Source organism: Schistocerca americana, chromosome 1 (assembly GCF_021461395.2).
Source record: "Schistocerca americana isolate TAMUIC-IGC-003095 chromosome 1, iqSchAmer2.1, whole genome shotgun sequence".
Classification (NCBI taxonomy): domain Eukaryota; kingdom Metazoa; phylum Arthropoda; class Insecta; order Orthoptera; family Acrididae; genus Schistocerca; species Schistocerca americana.
In genome coordinates, this window is record NC_060119.1 from 50,576,705 (window position 1) to 50,600,516 (window position 23,812).

Below are 23,812 nucleotides of genomic sequence, written 5' to 3' on the forward strand. Positions count from 1 at the left end.
TGCAGCTGTCCAAGATAGACATTAATGTAATGGACTGGCTGTGAGAGACTGCTCACTTGAACACAATGGAAGTTATGTGTAAGTAGCACGAACACACAGAGAACTGGCTGTGAAACACACCATTTATAGCTGATGCTCTTTTGGACTGCTTTTTTTGAAGCCTCGGTGGGGTTGTTTCTTCTGACAAATGGGTCCAATGCCTCACAGATTCAGTGCCAGGGTGCATGACTGAAGTCAGAATTAATGAGGCATTCTGGATAAAATGTTATGGACTGAGAACATTTTACTTCCTTTCCTTGTTCTTCTGTGCAGTGTTCTGCCAGTGAGAGCCAGCACAAAATCTCTTGGTGACGGAAAAACATCAAAGATGAGAGAAGGAAATTTGAGCTAGTTCTAGTTGGCATTATCCTTGTACCTGAAATAAATTTATTTTAATTTAATATTTTGAGTATTACATTCTCCTTACTTGCTCTCTGCCTACATACATGAAATGAATAAACCAAGAGTGCCCCTTTTTAGGGCTATTTTTTGTTATGTCTAATTGATCTCTCTCCCACTCTATTGCCACCTATCAGACTCGGCCAAAAATGTTGCAAAATACCTCTCTCTCTCTCTCTCTCTCTCTCTCTCTCTCTCTCTCTCTCTCTCTCTCTCACCCACACACACACACACACACACACACACACACACACACACACACACACACACACACACACACACTCAGGCAAATTACAAATTGGAAAGTCTCTCATGACCAAATAAGAAAACAGGGCATTTATTTGATGGAGTACATGTGTTTCCTCATGCTGTATGTAGAATGAGAAACAATATGACATTTAATTTCTGTTGGACAAAACGTGTTTATTTCTTGTCTGAATCCTGGGCTACACCAATGAACTTTGTACACAGATTGTTCTTCCTTCATGTAATGGAGGAAAAATGCAACTGTGGACACTGCATCATGTAATTTCCCCATGCATCCTCCACAGCCTGACTAAACACAGCTTTGTTAGAGGCCATCTGATCTCGACTGTCGGTCATTTGTCCCAATCAGTGCTACCTAACAATAGCAAGACCGTGCACTCAATTTGCTTACTAAATCACAATCTGTCTTACATCACTGCACCCTTCAGTAAGAGTTATAGATTTGGTGAGTGGGAAGTAACTATACTGCCACTCATCTCAGACATTTCATACTTGCAGAACTGCAGTGCGAAAGGTGGGAGGTAGGGTGGGTGGGAGGGAGGTAGGAGGGAAGTCAGTATGGAACTGATGTAGCAGAAAATCAGTTTGTAAAGTAAGCACCACTTGGTGTTAGGCTCATACTCACCCAGTTTATGGACTGCAGTTGTTCTTGTTGTTGTTATTGTCAGTCCGAATGGGGGTTTGATGCAGTTCTCCACTCTGGTCTACCTTGTGCAAGCATCCTTGGCTCTCTGTAACCATTATTAAATTCATTATCATGTGTTTAAATCTGGTAGGAGGCATATAGTAATGATTGTAACACAGTACCACATGGAATGACTTCAGTGCAGTCATCACCAGCAACTTCTGTGCAAATGACTGGTCAGAGAATTCTGTACTGCCTTCACAGAGTGAATAAAAGTACTTGTTTCTCAAAGGTGCTGCAGTGCTGGAATTTAAGCCGCATCCTGTTAGCAACTGACACAAGCTGAGTGGACCAAAATCCATTTAGTTCACTTTCAGAGGACTAATTCCAGACCCTGCTGTAGCCCCTCAATGAGCTATGGACATTTGTGGCCGTGTTTAGTCAGATGTTTTTACCTATTTTTCCACTTTTTGTTTCCATTTTAATTTCTTGTATTTCCTTTGTTTTGACTGCCATTGGGACCCTAGTTGTTGGGCTGCCCCAGTCCAATTATGCTCTTACTCAAGTCACTACTCGACAAAAAATTCTTATTTGCAGTTTCCTCTTTATTGGATGTGTTCACATTAGTCACATTGTGTTGCTGCTGTCATAATATCAGCTTCCATCCCTGTTAGCCATGACCACAGAGATATGCATGGCCAAAATACAAAGTTGCTTCAAAATTGTCCACAGCAACTGCTCTAACAGCTTCCCAATTAAATGTTCGAATATACCAAAATGGGATAATGATGCATTGCCTGTAGTTCTGTCAAACTGTGCTCTTACAGATTACTTTAAAGACTTCAGTTTTGAAATTTCCTTTCCCCTCCAAGTGATGTAGGACTTGCCTTATGCATGTCGAGGAATCCAAATTTGCACTGCAGTTGGATTTTGTGTAAATGTTACATTAGTTTCTTGTAAAAGTTGTAACAGCAGTCCCTGACAGGAATGCCTGATGTTAAGTCATCAGTACTGAGTACCACACTTGTTGATGATAGTTTTGTTGGTTAAGCTGTGTATCCAAACTGGCATATAGTTCCTTTAGTTGCTGGATATAAAATTTTCCAATTGTTCAAACTCCCACACCTTTATGCTGGTTCTTCATGCTGTCATTGTTGCTCTCTGCAGTGTTGCTATGAATATGTGCTAGGCTGTTACAGTATTTGTGATTTATGATGCCGTATATCATTGCTACCAATGTCACATAGTACACTTCAAGACACCTACACTATCTTCTTTGTAAATTAGATATACTTTTCTGCATATCACCTTAACACTGTCCACAGTATGAAGTGGCTTCCACCTAGTCATTCACTATGAAACACACAAGTCTCACTTGTTCTGTGTGTGCAGGTACAAATCAGTGAGGCTGATACACTGATGCCAGTTGCCACTGATGCATTTTTACGGGAGAATGCCATCAATAGCGATTTGGATGCCTACAGTGCTATATTTCAATCACATTGCAGTCTGCTGTAGCAGTGTGAACAACAAGAGCTATTCAGTGTAGTTTGGGGGCTAACTGAGCATGTGCTAATAAACACAAAATACATAGAAAATAACTATCCAAACCGTAACCAACAATGTACCTTGAACAAACTGCTTGCATCTGTAAGAAGCTCCCTAACAGGGTAGTGTGACTCAATTGAAATGAAAACTTATGTGCTGGCCACGCATGTTAAGTATCTGTGGGCATACCCTCGACACATTAAGCCTCCTTACCTCTGGGGCAGCTATTAGCATGTTGGAATCCAAAATATGAACTTTGATGAAGAATTACTCTAACACAACAACACTCTGGAACAGGTTAGTACACCCCTAAATAGACAAAGCTCATAAAATCATAATGTATTGTTGAGGCCAGTGTCCTCCAGTTTTGTAGGTATGCAGTCATTACAGTACTTGCAGATAGTTTAAAGTGTTTCGATCAGGATTCTCGGTATTCATGTGGCCTTTATGGCTTCCTATCAACATCACACTACTAATACAAAAGAAAGTGAGTCACATAGTTGTAAGCTGCCACAACTCTGCTACACTACATGGCATGTCATTTGCGACGTGTACTACGTGAACTGCTGTGGCTCAACGCTTTGGAATCTGCTGGTTCTCAGTAACTTGAAATCCAATGGAGACACTATCAGAATTGTACATGACATAATTTCTCTATCTCCTAACTGTGACAGTCTGTAATTTTATAATGGTCTGTTATTCCTTTCCCCTTTCATGAGGGGTGTTCATTCCAGCAAACTAAGCTGTACCATTATTTCGGTCACTGGCAGTGTCCTTACACCAGCCTCCAAACACCAATGTTGCCTTGCTTTTTGTGGGCACCTTTGCCCTTCTCTGTGACAGTGCTGTATATGGCAGCTGTAATGAATTCAGACAATTAAAATTAAAATATTTTGTGGTTCTTCACTTGGATCATTATGCAGTTTTCATCAATCTCACTTTTATAAAATTCCACATGTATGTACATGCCACAGCACCTGATTCCTTATCTCCATCACTATTTTAATTTAGCAACTTCTTGACATTAAAATGAGCATGTGCAGTGAGAAGACAACCACTGCCACATATCAAGATGTTTGATTTACACTCAAATTCTGTTGATGTAAAGTTATTCAGCTTCTTAATATTTTTGCAGATGCCGCAGAAGTTGAGGATGGAGGAGCTGTTGGCAGGTGAGATATTTGCTTTCTTCAGTAGCTTAATTACACATTAAAGTTACGACTTTAATATTTTATTATGTGGTACTTTATTTTTCATCTTTTTCTTTGACATTAATATTCCATTGGTGGTGTGCTAAATAATTTTTGTGAAACAGTTTTTAAAAACTCTATACTATAACTTAACACTGGATGTTAATTATGTCATACATAATTCATACTGAAAATTGGCGGTGTTATTGTAACTACGAAAGATTGGTTACAAATGTGCAGTTGCATTGAAAATGTGTACTGTGGTAAATTGTGAGGGAAATGTGGTCAAAGAGAAAAAAGACAAATTTTTAAGTACCAAATTGACATTTAGAAATTTGTCATTGTAATGTTAAACAAACATTACAAATAGGCACACTACGATAAGTAGTAATGAATTTTGCCACCTGACTGATGTGTGAAATAGCCTGATCCATCTGGGTGCCACAGTTAATCTCAATCCCCCGCCTGCCAAGAGTGTTGTTGACTACCCGGTGACAACATGCTACTGAGTACAAGGTGGCTGACTTGTTGGTGGCTTCACAACTTGTGTACTGCATTCTCGAGACCCATCTCATACTCCTCTTGCCCCCTCTACTCCCATACCAGCTTCCCTAATTTGAAAATTTTGGAGTTCCCCTTAACTTAAGTTTCACAATCCTTCCCTCAGTACTAGCCACCCCTACACTGCCCTTTCCCGTGCCTAGCTCTGTACCTGTACCTGTACCTGTACCTGTACCTGTACCTGTACCTGTACCTCCTCTGTTACACCCTCTGCCACCCCATCCCCTCTATGACATTTGCATTAAATCTGTCCACCACAACTCCTCACGCAGTTGGCCTGCAGGTTTATGACAATTTATCTGGTTGGCAGAGGGACAGAACGCAACAATGTAATTCCTGGCTTAGCCTTTTACTGCTTATTTCCAGATTAACCCTTTCATGGCCAATCGAACGTCTTAGGCTGATGCATAACGTTGTAGTGTTTCCTACAAGTTAAAACAACTCAGACTATACATACTGGAGACTTAAATCATCATAAATAATATAATTTGTTTCGCTGTTCACTTCAGTCTGTTGGGATAACTTTCTGGATCCACAACTGTAGAAATCATGTGGTTTTGTAGCAAAGAGCCATGTTCAAAGTGTATTTTCACTCCAAAGGAAGTATGTCAAGATCATTGAACAGAGAGCAGAGAAGATGAAATCTGAGGGTGCAAGATCAGATGAAAAGGGTGGGTGCAAAATGACTTCTCAACCCAGTTGTTCTATAGTGTTTGTTGCCAGTCTAGCAGAATGCTGGTGACTGTTACTGTGGAATAGCACCACTTCACACAGTCTTCCTGGATGTTTTTCTGGAACTATATCTGCAAGATGTCTGTTGTTGACAAAAAATACCAACAGGAAAGTTTCACCTCATGCAAGCAACTCGTAGTACACCACATGGTCACCTACATCTACATCTACATGATTACTCTGCAATTCACATTTAAGTGCTTGGCAAAGGGTTTATCCAACCACAATCATACTGTCTCTCTACCATTCCACTCCTGAACAGCGCATGGCAAAAACGAACACCTAAACCTTTCTGTTGGAGCTCTGATTTCTCTTATTTTATTTTGATGATCATTCCTACCTATGTAGATTGGTCTCAACAAAATATTTTCGCTTTCAGAAGAGAAAGTTGGTGATTGAAAATTCATAAATAGATCTCGCCGCAATGAAAAACGTCTTTGTTTTAATGACTTCCATCCCAACTCGCATATCATATCTGCTATACTCTCTCCCCTATTACGTGATAATACAAAACGAGCTGCCCTTTTTTGCACCCTTTCGATGTCCTCTGTCAATCCCACCTGGTAAGGCTCCCACACCCCGCAGCAATATTCTAACACCGTACCTCTGCACAATATCCATAACATTATCTTGTGTGGATGCTCAAATGTCTATGTGGCACTGCTATTCTGTTTGGACTAAAGCATTCCTTTCCGTTCTTTCTCTTACATTAGCATAAAAACAAAATTTCTAGTCATCAGTAACAATACAGGTTAGAAATGGCCAGTGGTATTCACCCACTAATCAAGAACAAGCAAGAGGGTAATGTACATACGGCCAACCACTGATTTATATGGTTTGGCATGTGGTACCCGTATGATTTATTGTTGAACCTTCTCCTTTGTATTCAAATGCTGCACAGTGACGGAATGGTCATACTTCATCACATCTTCAGGTTCTTGAGTTCAATGATGTGCATCATCGTGGATTAATGCATCCAGATGATCTTCATCAAATGCTGAAGGTCTTTCTGAAAATGGAGGGTCAATAATGTCAAAACAATCATCCTTTAAATTAGAAAATCTTTCCTTGCCATGCTCTGTCCTATGGCATTATCCCCATACATGGTGAAAACGTTACCATTGAAACACAACACAACACAAAACACAATGATGGGAAAGGCTGACTTAAAGCATACATTGTGTGCTCACTCTTACATTATTGGTATCGGCTGCATAAGTAACAATAACACAGTGCACAGTGTTCACTTAAGACGTCTCTCTGTTTTTGCTCCCAACATTTAATGTTCTAATGATGTACCAACATCATAATGCATTGATGGTGGGTGGTTTAAATAAAAAATATGTACAAATGAAATGAGTTTCGTGACAAGGCTGAAGATATATCGGTACATAGGACACTGCATAGAACTGTATGGAACATTGTAGATGTAACTGTAGATGTGCTCCAAGGAAGTGTGTGGGGCCCTTGATATTGATGTTTTATATTAATGACATCACAGACATCCTTCTTCTTTTTGTTTTTCTGTTTAGGGTATCTAATGACCACATACTAATTTCAATGCTTCCTCCTTTGTTCTTCTTCCAGGTTTCCTTCGTCTTCACTATCTATCCTTTTTTCTTCCTCAGACCATTCTGACCCTGTCTTCCTCTTCTTCTTCCTGCCTTGGAATGCTTCCATTTGCAACACTTTCTTCTTGAAATCCTATCATTCTGCTGGGTCTTTTTCTTGTATTTCTTTCCAAATCTTTCCTAACTACTTGAATCTGTCCTGTTGTTGACATCTTGTCCCAAAGATGCTTAACAATCTGCTCATGGATTTCCTAGCAGCCTGAGTATTTTTCAAATGATTCTTAATTCTAGGACTTGAAGTTTGTATAACTCATAATTCAACATTAAACATTCACTTGCATAGAGACATTCTGGTTTTACTACTGTGCTGTAGTGCTGTATTTTCAAATTTTTAGACACACACACCTTGTTGTAAATGTTCATGTTTATATCATATGCTTTCTCCATTTTACATACTATTTTGTCTACAGCTAATATTTTTGAAGCCATTGCCTTGAATCTTTCCTCCCAAATATTTAAATTTATAAACCCTCTTTATCAGTTCATTACCTGTTACTAGGATATCTGGGTCATTTTTTTATGTTCGCCCTAAAACATTTTTCCTACAGAAACTTTTAAAGCTGCTTTGTTAGGTATTCCTTCTAAGAGGTTGATATGTATTTCTGAATTTGTTATATTTTTATAAAGAATGGCATAATCATTTGCAAATACTAGACACTGAATTTCAGTATCTCTTTTTCCTGAAGTCTCCAGTCTCATTGTGACAGCTTATGTTCTTTGCCTTTTGTTTCAATTATCTTACTATTTCCTCTAAGATGCAGTTGAGGTGGCGTGGAAACATGTTGTCACCCTGCATTTCACCTGTTATTTTGAGTGCCTTAGGTGTTTCACACCAAAACTTTATTTATGCTTCAGTGTGTGGGTGTTTCACGAATAAGGTTTGCTAGTTTAGTGTAATGCCAAGTTTTTGAGTCACTTTACCCACTGTTTACCTGTCAATCAAATGCTTTTCTAAAACCTGTAAATGTTAAAACTATGTCTTAAAATTCGTATGGACTAAAAGTTGAAATTCTGTTCTGAGCCAGATTCGATCTTTCTAAATCCACTCTGATATTCTCCCAAATGGCTGTCAAGTGTTACTTCTACCTTGTTTAGTAATATTGTTAAAAATATAATACAGCCCACTGGCAACAGATACATACCTGTGCAATTATTTAGATAATGCCTATGACTTTTTTGTGCACAGGATGGATAGGAGCCACTTTCCAGTCTTCTGGAATCTTTTCAGTTTCCCATATTTCTTCAGACATAATCTGAAGGTTAGTTGTCATTTCTGCTTGACACCAGTTATGGTTGACATGATTTTATTTCTTCTCCACTGGCTTTGTTGTTTTTCAGGGTTTTTGTTTGTTTGTTTGCTGTAGGTGGTAGATCTGCTTCCATGTTTTCATCAAATATCTGGAAATTCTAGCTAACACTTCAGTTATCTACAGTTCAAGAATTGATCAAAGTACTTTCTTAGTAATTTACATGTGTGGTTATTGCTTAGACCTATTTTACCATTTTCGTCTCTGATGTAAATACACTGGAGCATGATATCACTTTTTGAATAAAACCATGACTGTATGTATGAGAGCATTTTTTCTGCTGTAGTACACAGTGATTCTTTTTTATCACTAATTACGATACTCGTGTCATCTGCAAATAGTAGAATTTTGGCTGGGCTATCTGGAGCCTGTATGTCATTGATATAAACTAGAAATAACAATGGGCCCAGAATGCTGCCCTGAGAAACAACTATTTAAATTTGTTTTGGTTCAGATATGGGTTTAAAATTGTGAAGATTCTTGGATGACCTCAGCTCAACAACTTGTGATCTGTTTTGCAGATAGGATTCAAACCAATTTTTAACGGTACCCCTGATGCATATTGCTTCAAGTTTCCCTAGTAATATTACATTGTTCACAGTATTGAAGGCTTTGGCTAAATCTAGATTAATTCCAACAACCTGTTTATTTGACTCAAAATTTCTTACTATTGCTGTGCAATATGGCTGTTTCTGTACTGTGCCATGTTGACTGTTATTTATTAGTTTATGTTTTTCTAGATATTTTGTAACCCTGATTTTCATAAATTCCTCAAGTATTTTGGAGAAGTATGGGAGAAGAGATATAGGTTGGTAATTTTCTATTTTATGTCTGTCACCATTTTTGTGTAGAGGTATCACTTTAGAGATTTTATTTTATCCGGAAATATCTCTTCACTAAGGGACAAGTTTGCTATGTGCACTATAGGTTCGACAACACGTGGAACAATTTTTTAATTATTGATACAGGTACATCATCCAAACCAGAGGACAATTTGGATTTCAAGCATTTAATGACTTTTAGAACTTAATGCTCGTCTGATGGGATTGCCATCATGCTGGTATTTACCATTGGAGACATCACTGTTAATTGTTGCTTAAAGTAAGGGGAATATTAACAAAATAATTGTTTACATTGTTTGCCATGGCGTTTTTTCTATGGGGATACTTTCATTATTTTTAAGATGGATTTCCTGTTCTTTAGTTTGACCCAAATTTTTTTTCTTTTTTTTTTACCTCATCATGCTGGACTTGTTACTAGCCTGCCTTATTAATCTATCATTACTTAATAATTTTGCTTTTGATATTACTTTGCGGTAAGTCTGTTTGTATGTTCTCACATACTCAACAAACTGCTGATCATGACATGTTTTTAACTTTAAACTTAGTAATATCATGGTTTCACTTGATGTTTTAATTCCGGATGTACTCCAGGTCCCTTTGGATCCAGATGATCTGTAACTCAAAAGCTTTTTTGGGAAGCACATTTCAAAGTATGCCATAAAAGTGGAAGCAAATGTATTGTAAGCATCTTTTGTGTTTGTTTGTGCCAAGACCTCTGGCCAAATTGCATTTTTAACATTATTTTTGAACTGATTACAATTTTCAGTAGAGAAAAATCGTTTGTACTCCTTTTTATTTTCCCCTCCTTGGGAGTTGCAGTGAGATTAAAGGTTAGTGCATTATGATCTGATAATCCTATATTCACATTTGTAACTGCAACTTCATGTGTGACCACATTTGAGAGGATGTTATTTATTAGGCTTTCACTGGAATCTGTTGTTCTAGTGGGAGCTGATACGTGGGGAAACAAGTTGAAGCTTTTAGTATGTCTAAAAACGAGTATTTTACTGAACTCTGGACCAATTGATTAATATTAAAGTCACCACAAAGAATTATGGCAGAGTTCTCATTTGAGAAAAATGTCTAGCATTTCTTCCAAATTCTTAAGAGAGACTTCAGTATCTCCAGATGGTGATCTGCGAATTGCTGCAACAATTACTTTCTTTTCTATGATTAATGGTTTAGCCTCATATCTTATCTTAAATTTAAGCTTGGGATTTAGATAAATGCATACACCACCACCTTTGACATTTTGCCTATAGTACTGACTGGCAAGTTTATAATGTGTGTGACCAAAAGGACTTAAACTATATCTGTACATTGTATAAGGCTCAGTCACAACTTCTGTGCATGTCTATGACAGGTGGTGTGGGCAGCCTATCAAGTTAGGCTGTGGTCTCCTGATCTCACATTTTGTGCTCGCTTACTCAGTTGTGCAGGACTCTGACACTTGTCTCACTCCTCTGTCAACACAGCTTCCCTTTCATGTCGTTTGTCCCCTAACACTGCAGTCAGGTGTCATGTGGTGTAATTATTTAATACAATGATGTATTATATTCTGTACCTTATCTTCTATACTTCTTCTCAAACTCTGTTATAATTACTTTAAAATTCAAAATTGATGCCTTTGACGCATCACATTTAAATAAATAACTTACTATGTCACTTTTGACTTAACAAATTATTTATTCCCTTCATCATCACACTCGTGAACTACACTAAAAGATCACCTTCATTCAGTATAAAAGAGACACTCACAATAATTTTGAAGGTTCCTCTTCTGTGTCTCACAACATACATCAGTTGTTGAAATAACTCCATCGGCAGCCTATTGCTTTACAGGACAGTGTGGTGACCCCACAGAATACTTATTTTAACACATGTAGTTTGGCACCCAAAGCTGCTGCGATAGCTGTACAGTGCTGAAGGTGCATATTGTCCCCTGATGTAAGTCACCACACACAAAATAGAAATCACACTAATGAACAATATCTGTACGTTTATGTTTGACATGTTGTTTTCTATTGCTCTTTTCATAATGTGTACACAAAACTTCTTTCAAAATGGCATTCATTGATAAGAAGTCATTGATATGTGCATCTCTCCTCTGGAGTGGTACGTACAAGCGCAGTCTGTGAACATGGTGCCCAGTGAACACAGTCCAAAGTTTTTTAAATTTTTTTTCCTATATGCCATGAATGTGGATTTCTTTTTGTAACTATGGCTTCTGAGATTGGTTATAGCCTCAGTACATCATTGTCCATGATAAAATACGCAAATTTACCCTCAATTGCAGCCATAATTTAAGAGCATGTCACTAAAGTGAACATAAAGTACTTGAAAGATGTTTTCTCTCTGTGTGTACAATAGTATCCAGTGCAGAACAACAGCGGCTACGGTCACCAGAGGTTGGACCCAGTACTGCAGGTGCAGCGAAGTCACCTGGTGAGTAAGAGCCCGTGAGTAAGAGTAAGAGCCCACTGTGGCAGGCTTACATTCCTGCTTTGTACACTAGAGAATCAAATGTATCTGGACACCTATTAGTGGACATGAAGATTTTGTGTTCTCCTTTGAGGACTTGAACTCTTCTGGGGACACTTTGACATTTCGAAATCTCTGTGGGTGGATGCCAGCCCATTCTTCCTTGATAGCTGATACCAGACAAGGTAGAAATATTGGACACAGGGTATGGAGTGAAAATGCCATTTTTAACTAATCCCTAAGACGATCCATTGCTTTCAGGTTGGAACATCGGCAGGCAAGCCTTCTTCAGGAATGCCACTGGTTATAAGCCTTTGCCTAACAATGCTGATACATGAGAGGTACAAGTGTTGAGCTGATCAAATTGGTCGTTGTCTGTGAACTGTTCCTCTGCTGTGTATAGTACACAATACTGTCAAATATGTACTTACCCTTCTGCATTTATCATATCCTGAAGTACAATAAGGTGGTGGTGGTGGTGGTGGTGGTTAGTGTTTAACGTCCCGTCGACAACGAGGTCATTAGAGACGGAGCGCAAGCTCGGGTTAGGGAAGGATTGGGAAGGAAATCGGCCGTGCCCTTTCAAAGGAACCATCCCAGCATTTGCCTGAAATGATTTAGGGAAATCACGGAAAACCTAAATCAGGATGGCCGGAGACGGGATTGAACCGCCGTCCTCCCGAATGCGAGTCCAGTGTGCTAACCACTGCGCCACCTCGCTCGGTACAATAAGGGGAGGACAAGTTAAAGAGGAGAAATTGCATATTGTTACACTGCCTGCTCTGCACTGCATTGTTGGCAGTATAGTTAATGGCGGATAATGTTCACTGAGTAGTCACTCCATTCAAATTCTTCCGTCAGATACCCACGGAGTATAGCACTGTTTGTCACTCCAAATCTCGTTTCCACTCATCCACTCAACAGCAGTCATGGGTTTTTATGCTACAGTCAGTGTGACTTTATGTTGAACAGAAATGTTGTTTCCAGAAGCTGCTCAGCCACTGTAACCAGTTTTTCTAACTCCATGTACACAGCCATTTCCTTAGCGGGCTCCTAGCTGCACTTCAAAACTGAAGAGTGACTGCAGCAGCTAACTGCAAGCTGGTTTTTACTATTTCCTACCACAATGATAGAAGCACTTGTCCATCAGCATACTCTGTGTGCCTGGACTTAATGTAGCATTGGTTGTTCCTTCACATTTACACTTAACTGTCACATCGCTGACAGCTGACTTGGGCAAGTTTGGAAGGGCTAAAATTCATCCCTGTGTTAATTATTCAGGTGTAATGCAAAGAAAAGTCCATGTTCAGTGTACTCAGATCCCTGACTGATGAATTCTGCTTACAAAACAGTATTACCTGCCACTTCCTATAATATATATGACGGCAGTATCTGTTGCCGAAAGAACAATTGCCATGGATAACCATGCAGCTTTGCTAGAAATGAAATGATGATTAAATGGATGGAGCGTCTGCCATGTAAGCAGGAGATCCCGGGTTCGAGTCCCGGTCGGGCCACACATTTTCAACATTTCCCCAATGAAGTACATCACCGCCTGTTTGCAGCTAGGGTGTCCATTTAATTATCATTTCACTTCCTATAATAGTAGCTCCACCTCTCATTGAATTAAAATGCTCAGTTGCCCGTTACATAAGGGTGCCCAGGTATTTTGATTGGATAGTGGGTTTATAGTTCTTATCTATGTGATTTCTGCAACCCCTTAGTCAGTTCACCATTCACAATTGAATTAGAATCCAGAAATCACAATATATTTTATTATATTTATGTTTTTGAATATTGAGGACTTTGATTTGGGGCGAGTATTTACTGACTTACAGAAATACAAAGTTTACCTATATAGCTGTGGAAATATGTGTGCTGAGAATTACAGGGAGGGAAAAGGAAACAGAAAAATGGACAGGGAACAGGCAGGAGTAGGAGACGTAGTGGGGAGGTAGTGGAGATGAGTGACAAATGTAGTGATGGAGTGAGTGACAGATAGGATAAGACAATTACATGCTCCTATCCTAGAGAGGTGAGTGGGGGGAACATTGAGGTGACAGTCTGGTGAGAGGCATTGAGTGGATATCAGGCTACATGGACTACAAGCTGCAATGCCTGTAGCTTGAGACCAGAATACCAGGAGAAGCCAGGGAAGAGGCTTAATCAAACAGTGGGACTCCAATGAATGAATGAATGAATGATGTGAGTAGAAGAAACAGAGGATGATTTGTATTTCAAAACTGAACATTTTTGTACAACCTATTAGGGTAGTAACTTAAATGGAAATATTGGGGTGTGAATCTAGTTTATAAATGGTCATAGCTGATGCGTTCAGCACTACCATAAGTTATTTGATACTAACATTTTCAGGGGCTCCCTTAACCTTTCTGTGGTCAATCAGACATAAAGGTCCTGCCAAAATGTTTGTTTCAGAATCTGCACAACCATAGGAATGTTCCATTTCATTGTGTACTGTAATCTGTTGTTCAGTTTATGTACAATTAAAACCCAGAAGCTGACAGGTGATGCTAGAATGTGTTTTTTTTTCTTTGTTGGTACAGAAGTGAGTACAGTATGTTTTGTAGAAGGAGCTTCCTATCTTTGGCTTAATTGTGGATGGCAAAGACAGTGTAGATATTATTTATCTTTGTTACATTATTTGCTAGGTATATACTATTTGACATGTATCTTCACTGATAACCCATTCTTGAAGAAAACTGATGTCTGTGTCTTGTAACTAAAATTAATGCATGTCTTTATTAATGAAAATCATATAAAAATCGTGACTGTAGTTGGAAATCTACCACCACAAATGTACAGATACTGTTCTTTTGATGTACTGTTTTTCTTCTTTCTCGTGAGATAGTGTACTGGAGACATTTGTTTTCTTTTCCTTATTTTGTCTTGAATGTCTCAATAGTTTCTTGGAATTAATTGTTTACAATTATTTATGGAGCTGTCTTTTGAATTACGGGGAGGGTGGTTATGAAGAATACAGTCAGCAGAAATAAGATTTCTATGATCTACTTTATAACATATGAAAGCTGATCACCTCTGAAATGAAGGTGCTGGGAGTGTATAGTAGAGTGAAAACAACTGAAGCATGTGGGATGAATGTGTCAATGCTTTTGGAGAGAATGGCTGATAATACAGTATCACTTCCTGTTCACTAGATTTCTCTCTGGTGCCAGTACCTTTGTTCATAAAATATTTCCCATCAAGACTTTCACTACAGTTTGATCCCAGACCAATCTGTTCATCTTTCTGCCTCACCTCTCTACAGGGAGTCCAGCAGGGAGCTGCCTTGCCCCATCTGCCACCCACACTCGTGGTCATATGTCCCACCTAATGTGGATGATCCATGCACAAGGAGAGAGATGTGCTCAGGTAGCCATGAACATTAGAACTTCATTGGAACACAGAAGGCACATGATAATGTTGGGCAAGTGAAACAGCTTCCTAGTGCAAGCAACATAAAAATACTCCTGATATGCTGTAAGGTTGTCACTAATATGAGCTAAATTGAGCACTGCAAGTTGCACTGATGATGTCCTAGATTCCAATGTTGCTGTGCTCAGAGGAAAAGTGTTGACTGTAACAGCAGCCAAAAGTATGAACTGTCATCCCCATGGAGGAGATGGCAGTGGCATCCATGAGGCACACACCTGGAAGAAAAATACAGAAATTGGGCCAAGACATCAGTAAGGAGGGATGATGATGTGGAATGGTGCAGGTAGAAAGATACCAGGATGAAAGAAAGAAGTGGCACAAGGCATTTTAACACGGAGCAAAACCATTCAAACACTATGCAGAAGCACTTGAACACAGAGATGAAGGCTACCTAATGGATCACAAGACACTGGTAAAAATCTTCCAGAGACAAAAAGTTAATTATAAAAGCACAAGAAGGGAGATGTTCCTGAGTGGACAAGAGGAAGAGTGTTTCATTGCGGCACAGATGGTACATGCCAACATGAAGCAAATGAAACAACTTTCTGATGAAGGCAAGGAAGAGAATGCCCTGATGCATGAAAAGATTGCCACTAATATGAAAACTATTCTTGAAGCTTCCAGTTGAGCACTCTGTCTGTAACAACTGACAAACACTGCTGTAGGTTGCACTGGCAATGCCAATATTGTGGGCCGCATTCTTATTAATATAGTCATGCATTCCAAAGTAGATAGTTGATGTCGAGTTTGCAACTTGGGTTGGCTGGTGAGCCACTGTACATTCCCCTACAAAGGCTATGTAGCGGAGAAATACTGTTAAGTTGTCCAGTGTCGCATGGCTCCAGGGCGGAAACCGTGCAGTGTCTGTCATTGGCAAGATCCGCTGCACTGAGGGTGAGTTTCAGTTTCAAGCCTGTTAAGATGCCAGCAACTGACATACCTCTGTTGTGTGGCATAAGGCATGATTGTAAAGCACCAGCCAGATGCTACACAACCCACTTCCACCTCATTCCTATTATGTCTCCTAATCCATCCTGTTCCCATATGCATCAGATTTTCTTTCTGTCTCACCTCTACAAAAAATCCACCTGAGAAATAATCTGCCTCACCTGCCACTCATTCTCCTCACTACTTGTACCCATCTGTAAGTAAAGAAAGGAGTGTTACATTGAATGTGTTTGATGTGGCATTATTACTGCACAAACAGCAAAAATGTGGTAAGTGATAAACATTTTTGCTATTACTTTCTGTGGGGTATCTGTGAGAGAAATTCATCATAATTTGAAATTATTGGTGAAGTTTTCTGCAAAACACCAAGTGCTCTCATTGCCAAATACTGGATGAATATAATGTCGGTACATGAATGCAATTAGTGAAGGTGCATAAACAAGCTTACACACAGTTCCTAAATGTTAAACGTGACACTGTGTTAACTGTGTAACATAAGATTGTATGTTTTATTAAGCAGATTTTAAAATTTGATCAATAATTATGTGAAATGATGACAATAAACATTTATTTGTCCCTGCCAGTCTTCAGATAGCAAGCGTGCAACCGGAATAAAGTTCTGGCTTTCTGGAACTCGGTAATATTGATGGTTGTTTATAATTGAGTAGATTAGATGCTCAATTATACACTGATCCGTACTTTTTCTAAAAGATATAAACAATTGATTCTGTTCTTTATCAGGTCGTGTTGAAACACACTTTGTTTATCACTAGTTTGTTTTACTTGTGCAGATAAAGTATTTTTTATATTAACACGCAAATTCTTTTTTTGTCAATCAGGCCCTGCTAAGGAGGAAGGCACGCGTCCCATCGCTCAGGTGAGTGAAAGTAGTGGATGCACGTATTAGACTGGCAGAGCAAGTGTGATTTTCACCAGTAGCATATAAAGTTTGGTTCTGTGGCATGTAATGAACCCCACACTGCTTCCTGTCCTCCTCCCAGGGTGAGGACATATTTCATCAGCTCAGGGCTTTGAACCGTTAAAATACTTCCTCCTATTCTGAGCTACTCTGCACACTACCAACTTGCTTAATCAAATAAACTCCTTTATTAATATCCTATTCATCTCCATTTCAGTCTCATTGCATCTCCCATGGCAGTCTGTTTCCTGACATCACAAACTTTGCAACTTCTTTAGCACTGTTAACTGAAATGCTATCTCAAGTCTAAATTACTTGCTAAATGAACCAAAAAATATCTCAAAGACCACTCATATACTGGCTCTTAATTTAAAACAAGTAACTCTCTTTAATTATTAATGTCAAGTCATGTGTCATTGGTTAGTGTACAGAATCTTACTGACAGCTCGACTTCATCTTCGTTCTCCTGATGTAATGGCAGTTGTCATGATGCTGACAGTTCTAGGGGGAAGGCACATTGCTGAACAAGAATGAGACGGCAAGGAATAAACCCATGGACTGGTTGTTTGTGTTGCCATCATCATTTGTGAAAGTGGCATGGCTGGACCATGTAAAATTTGGGGATTTGTGTGGATGCTGATAACCACGCCATTGAGTGCCCCCTAACCAGGTATCATCATCATCATGATAGAATAAAACACTGAAATCATCATGAACTGTGAAGAACGATAAACTAATTATCGTTATCCCACCCTCCAGATATGCTGCATCAATCTCCACTAGATTTTGTGTGTTGTGGTTGGCAGGTGTTACTAGAGGAGGCCAAAATGCATGCGTTTTAACTCACGCAGGTTGACGTGAGGTCTGGAACAGGACAAGGAAATTAGAATTTAGAAAAACTGACTTAGCTGGTGGAATACTTAACTTTAATCCATTAATGATGAACGTCTGTCTTGATGGTACATGATTCACAATATCAATAGTAACTGATATGGGCCCCTTGCTAGGTCGTAGCAAATGAGGTAGCTGAAGGCTATGCTAAACTATCGTCTCGGCAAATGAGAGCGTATTTTGTCAGTGAACCATCACTACAAAGACGGTTGTACAGCTGGGGCGAGTGCTAGGAAGTCTCTCTAGACCTGCCGTGTGGTGGCGCTCGGGCTGCAATCACTGATAGTGGCGACACGTGGGTCCGGCGAATACTACCGGACCGCGGCCGATTTAAAGGCTACCACCTAGCAAGTGTGGTGTCTGGTGGTGACACCACATTATGCACAACAGAGAAGGGTATAAAAGTTTAAAGCCATCATTTGAATTAAAAAAAAAAAAAAAAAATCACTTTGTGGTGGTGACCATTGTTCATCGGTACTATAGTTATTGTGAAATGTACACCTTTACTAAAGCGATGTGTTACACCATAGTTGATACTCATTAAACATGACAATAAATATTCCTTAAAATCGACACTTACCACTTACTGTTGTCTAAAATGCTTACTGATTGCAGTTGGGAACTGAGATTTCTCCATTTTTGAGCAAATATCACAAACACAAATGACAGGTACTCGGAATCGCAAACACGTTTCAAAATACCTTTCTAGAATTATATCAGACTCATTCTCCTCCATACATTCATGACCTGTCAAACTTCCTAAACTCTTCTGAAAATACTTTCCTGCTTGTGAAATAACTACCAAGTGAACTACTTTGAGAGGTATACTTGTCATAGTGTTTGTTATGTTTGACAGATGTTGATTAGTAATTCAATAAAACTACCTTAGTGTACTTGAGCACGTGCATCACAAATTGTGCAGTGTGATTTCAAAGTAACTGTTTAGTTACTTTTGTTGTTAGGGATTTGCTTTCAGTAACATTAATATAGGTCTCTGGTACATTAAACAGAATTGAATGATCATTCTTGTGATCTTTCAGATCTTGCATTGACTTACTTCCAGCTCCCATTACCATGGCAAGCAGTCCTTTATCCAGTAAGTGGTTTTTTTTCATACATCTTGTTGTTTAGGACCAATATGTGGCACAAATCTTAAAGGTCAGGAATGTGTCAGATAAAATAAAATGTTTAAGAAACCAAAAAAGAGGAGCCATAAGTTTATGTAAATGCAGTCAAGAATGTAACACAGGAATGGCCGCTGAGGTGCCACCTCTCCATTTCTTCCCTCCTCCTCCTCTTTCCTAATCATGACATTATTCCAATGGAATATTGGTGGCCTTTAATCCAAAAAGATGACTTGTGGCTGCTCTTGGAATCGCAGCCTCTGCTAGTTCTCTGCCTGCAGGAAACAAAATTGCATCCTCCTGACTGATTTGAGCTTTTGTATTTCTTCCCAGTCTGCTTTGACTCCCTCTCTCCAAAGATGGCATTCCATATCGTAGGAGGAGAGAGGGGAGTCATGCTGCTCATATGGAAGGACGTTCAAAGTCAACATTTCTCCCTGACTACCCAGCTTGAAGCTATTCCTGTCCGCGTTTTACTTCCTCTCCTGAACTTTTCCATATGTACTGTTTACATCCCTCAGTCATTCGGTGTCGTGGACACTCTTCATCCAGCTTACTGGCCAACTCCCTCACCCCTTTCTGCTGCTCGTTGACTGTAATGCACACCATTCCCTTTGGAAATCTCCCAGAACCTGACAGAGAGGTGCCCTCTAGGCTGAACTTCTCAGTCACCTTAACCTCATTTGCCTTATCGTGGGAGTACCCCTCTTCCTTTTATACTACATGCACTCCTACCCATATCTGGAAATCTCCTGCACTGCCCAATTTGCCCATCATCTCATCACTGTCTCTAGTACGTACTCGAGCAACCATTTACCATTTGCTATCCATTTTCTGACTCCTACGCCACATATATGCACACCCAAATGGCAACTTTCTAGGGATGACTCGAGATTTACTGTTCCCTGGCACCCTTTGAGTAACATAATTTCTCCAGTTGTGATGGCCAGGTAGAATATCTTACAAATGCCATCATTACCACCACACAATATTCCATTCTTGCCCTTCATCTTTACTGTGCCATGTCCCAGTGCCTTGATTGACTGAGCTGTGTTGTGACTCAACTCACATGCAGAGATGTGTTCTCCATGTTTTTAACCATCATTCTATGATGGCAAACTGCATTCATTATGAACAGTTGCATGCACAGTGTCATTGCACCCTTCAGGATAGCAAAAATCTAGCTGGATTTCCTTAACTAGTTCTTCTAACAGTTCCACTACCTCATCTGTTGTATGGGCCCTGCAGGACAAAGATCCATTGGGCTGCTATTCTGTTGAGATTTCAAGCTCCACCCACTATCATTCTGCCTTCCTCCACCAGAAACAAGTGGAGGAGGCTTGGGTAGTACCCTTATTTTGGCAGATTATAGAGTGCTACAAGCTGCCTTTAGTACGAGGGGGCGAGAACTTGCTCTCACTTCCTATCGATCCTCCAACACAGTGCTGGACGATGTTTGCATTCAGATGTTGCTAAACCTTTCTTTTGTGGGCAAGCACTTGCTCTTTCTTATGTACAACTGCATCTGGGCAGAGGGCGCCGTTTGCCAGATGCCAGCATAAAGACACTGTCATTCCCATACCCATACCCAAGCCCAGTACGGAAAAATACCTTCCTTCTAGGTACTGCCCCATTTCTCCCACAAGCTGTGTTTGCAAACTGATGAAACATGTAATTCATGCCTGGCTGGTATAGTGACTAGAGTGTGGCAATTCACTGACCACTTTACTGTGCGGATTTTGATCAGGCCGTCCTGCAGCTGACCATCTCATCACTTTGTCAACGTGTGTCGCGAATGGTTTTCTGTGGATATATCAGACACTGCCAGTGTTTTTAAATTTGCAGAAAGCCTGAAACACCTTCTGAAGGATGGGTATTCTTGATCTCTCTACATGTGGCACTTCTGAGGCCACATGCCCCATGTCCTTCAGGTATTTTTAAAGTATTGATTTTTCAAGGAATGTTGGTACTGCCTTGTCAGACACCTTTACCAGGAAGTTGGTGTGCCTCAGGGTACTGTTTTGAGTGTGACCCTCTTTGCTATTGCCTTTAACCTTATTATGTCCTGTCTCCTGCAGGTCATCTCCAGCAGTCTACTGTTGCCCACCCCTACCCTGTTACCCTCCCACACCCTGTCCCAGCCTCCTCCTTACCCCCACATGATTGCCTGTCTCATCATGTGCAACTGCTCGCAGCCTGGCTTCAGCTGCCAGAGAGTGTGATCACGTGTGTGAGAGTTGCATTTGCGTGAGTATGTGAGTGTATGTTATCTATATATAACAGAGGCCTTGTTCACTGAGAGCTCACTTTCTTACAGTTTTTTTTTTTTTTTTTTTTTTTTTTTTTGTCGTGCCTGTGTGCTTTCTATGGTATTGTTAAATTCATTTCTGAAAATTGCGATGGCTTGGGGCATTGAGGTGCTGAGGTAGGGGTCAGTGTACACTCATCAGCAAACAAACAATTGTGCCTTATTAGACAAAAGCCAGGAAAGATCAGACCATTTGGCAATAGTGCCGTAAAAACCAGACCAGGGATTGATCTTGGGGAGATGAGTGTCATTGGTGTGGTAAATGTGAGGTGTCTGATACTCAGTATTCATGTATGCCCCATATGCTAGTGATCGCTTACTTAACTGCATAGGTTATGGACCTGACTCTCAGAAGGTTCAAATCACTGACATAAGCACACTCTTAGCCTTAGTATATTTATTGGCATTCAGATTCTAAGTGCTCACTGTCTACCATTCAAGCAACTAAGAATGGAAGACCAGTTTTACAAACAAGTTTTTTGTATTCCACTGCCACTCATATTCTTCATTTTGCAGCTTGAAAATATATCTCTGCATGTTTTGGAATGAAGGTTAAGGCCTCAAAATTACCTGCTCTTCCCAAATCCATTCTCCATGGTGAAATGAGAGAAGCATTGCATGGTAACTTGAAGGTGCAGAGTTCAAAGTTACACATTTCCATTTTTTAATTGTTTTTGCAAATTCGCTAGAAAGAGAGACAGATTTTTTGGACATTTATGCAAATAATGGAATTGTGTGTCTGAGTAATGAAATAGCTGCTCTTGTTGCGTATGGGCTTCACTCTGTTTCAGATACATTTATTAAACTACCTGTAGCTAAAGTCATGAAAGTTATAATGTTTTATGATAGAGAAAATAACCAACAACAAAAGCAACATTTGAAGAGCTCTTCTTAAAAGACAGAATGAAACATGATACCTTGAACAGTTCATGATAAGAAATGTTACACACTACTACAACCACACTTAATACTTACCATCCTTAAATGTTTAAAGCAGTGGTTAAAATTTCCCAGAGTACTTTGACAAAGTGTGAACAAATAATGATGTACTTTTGCACCTACATACAGCCATTAAAGCTCTAATGAATGGGCAGGCAGCATTATCAAATTAGTTATCAACATTACTGGGTCAGCTACTTGTCAGAGAATATTAACTATAATCTATTAGATCTATTATGAACTACCAGAAAAAAGAATGCCAACAATTAAAAGCTTCCAGATGCATTTGAACTCGGATGCTGGCATCTTAAGTACTCACTTATGTGCCTTTACTGATGTAGATGTAGAATGGGTGCCAAGTTTGATATAATTATTTGAACACAAACCAGATCTCATGGCAAAGAATAGAAACAGTAAAACTAATGATTCACAGTATCATCCAGTTGCAGGCCTAGGTAAGCCAAGTGCTGCAACAAAACATTTGATCATATTCCATCAGATCTCATCTGTCACATGTGCCAAACTATAACTTCACTTTCCATTACAGTGCTTGTATATAGTCCAGCACAATATCAACATTGTGAAGTGCACTTCCACAAACATTTCTACAGCATAAAGAGATCAAATTTCTTCACGGGGTTTACAATACTATTCAGGTTTTCATCACACAATGTTTGTCTTATATGGGAGTCCTAGTGTACTGCATATCGTGCTCGAAAAAGGGAATGGGGAGAAGGGGAAGATAAGGAAGATGATGGCGAGGTGAGTTGCAGTCTTGTGTTAGACCATCATAGCAGCAATAGTTGCGGGCACAGATCAGCGCAATTTCCCTAAATCGCTCCAGGCAAATGACGAGATGGTTCCTATGAAAGGGCACGGCCGACTTCCTTCCCCATCCTTCCCTAAACTGATGAGACCGATGACCTCGCAGTTTGGTCTCTTCCCTCAAAACAGCCCAGCCAGCACAGATCAGTGGAAGATGTCATGGAAGGTCTTAGAACATCACTGAGACCCTAATTACAAGTAACAGACATAAGAAATAAATGAATACACCTTTGGTTGTTGTTACCCATGCCCTGGCTCCAACTCAAACCATTAATGTTTGCTTGACTGTGATGTTCCTGTGGTGCTGCTTGTGAGTGGATGACTGTTACTGAGGTATTGTCAGAGGTGTTAGTCATCAGAAATGGCACATTAGTCAAATGCTGATTCCTCTCTTGTCATGCTGATAAATGGCAAAAATGTTTAAGGACATTTTGTTCAAATATGTGGCCTGTCCTCAGTGTAAGCTGTGCAGGGTTCAGCAAACGTCTGCAGTATGCAGATGATTTGGCTTTCCATCCATTCTTGTCACATATCTGGCAGAGTCGTGAATTTCTATGTATCCTGTGTTGACATGACAAATGTTAAGGGGTAGTAACGTGCATTTTTAAAGCTATACAAATTCACCCCAAGGGTGACTATGGGAATGGAAGTTGCCTGAGTATTGGGAACTTTGGATAAAATATCAACCTGTGTGATTGATGAATCTTTGGAATGTCAGAAGTCTACCCCTACTGTAAACAGAATTTTAAAGAATTTTGTTGAAGGAGGCACTATCAGCAGAAT

At 39.7% G+C, this 23,812-nt stretch overlaps 1 protein-coding gene across 1 annotated transcript in view; it reads right to left on the minus strand.

The window, feature by feature from the left end:
• The window catches only part of LOC124596497 (extensin-like), a 75,672-nt gene extending 53,811 nt beyond the window's left edge, over positions 1 to 21,861 (minus strand). Inside the window, exons 1-2 of the mRNA XM_047135694.1 lie at positions 21,836 to 21,861; positions 1,513 to 1,633 (exon numbers count right to left, since the gene is read on the minus strand). Of these exons, the coding sequence (XP_046991650.1) occupies positions 1,513 to 1,633; positions 21,836 to 21,861 (147 nt within the window). The remainder of the gene's footprint in view (positions 1 to 1,512; positions 1,634 to 21,835) is intronic.
• Between the last annotated feature and the right edge of the window lie 1,951 nt (positions 21,862 to 23,812).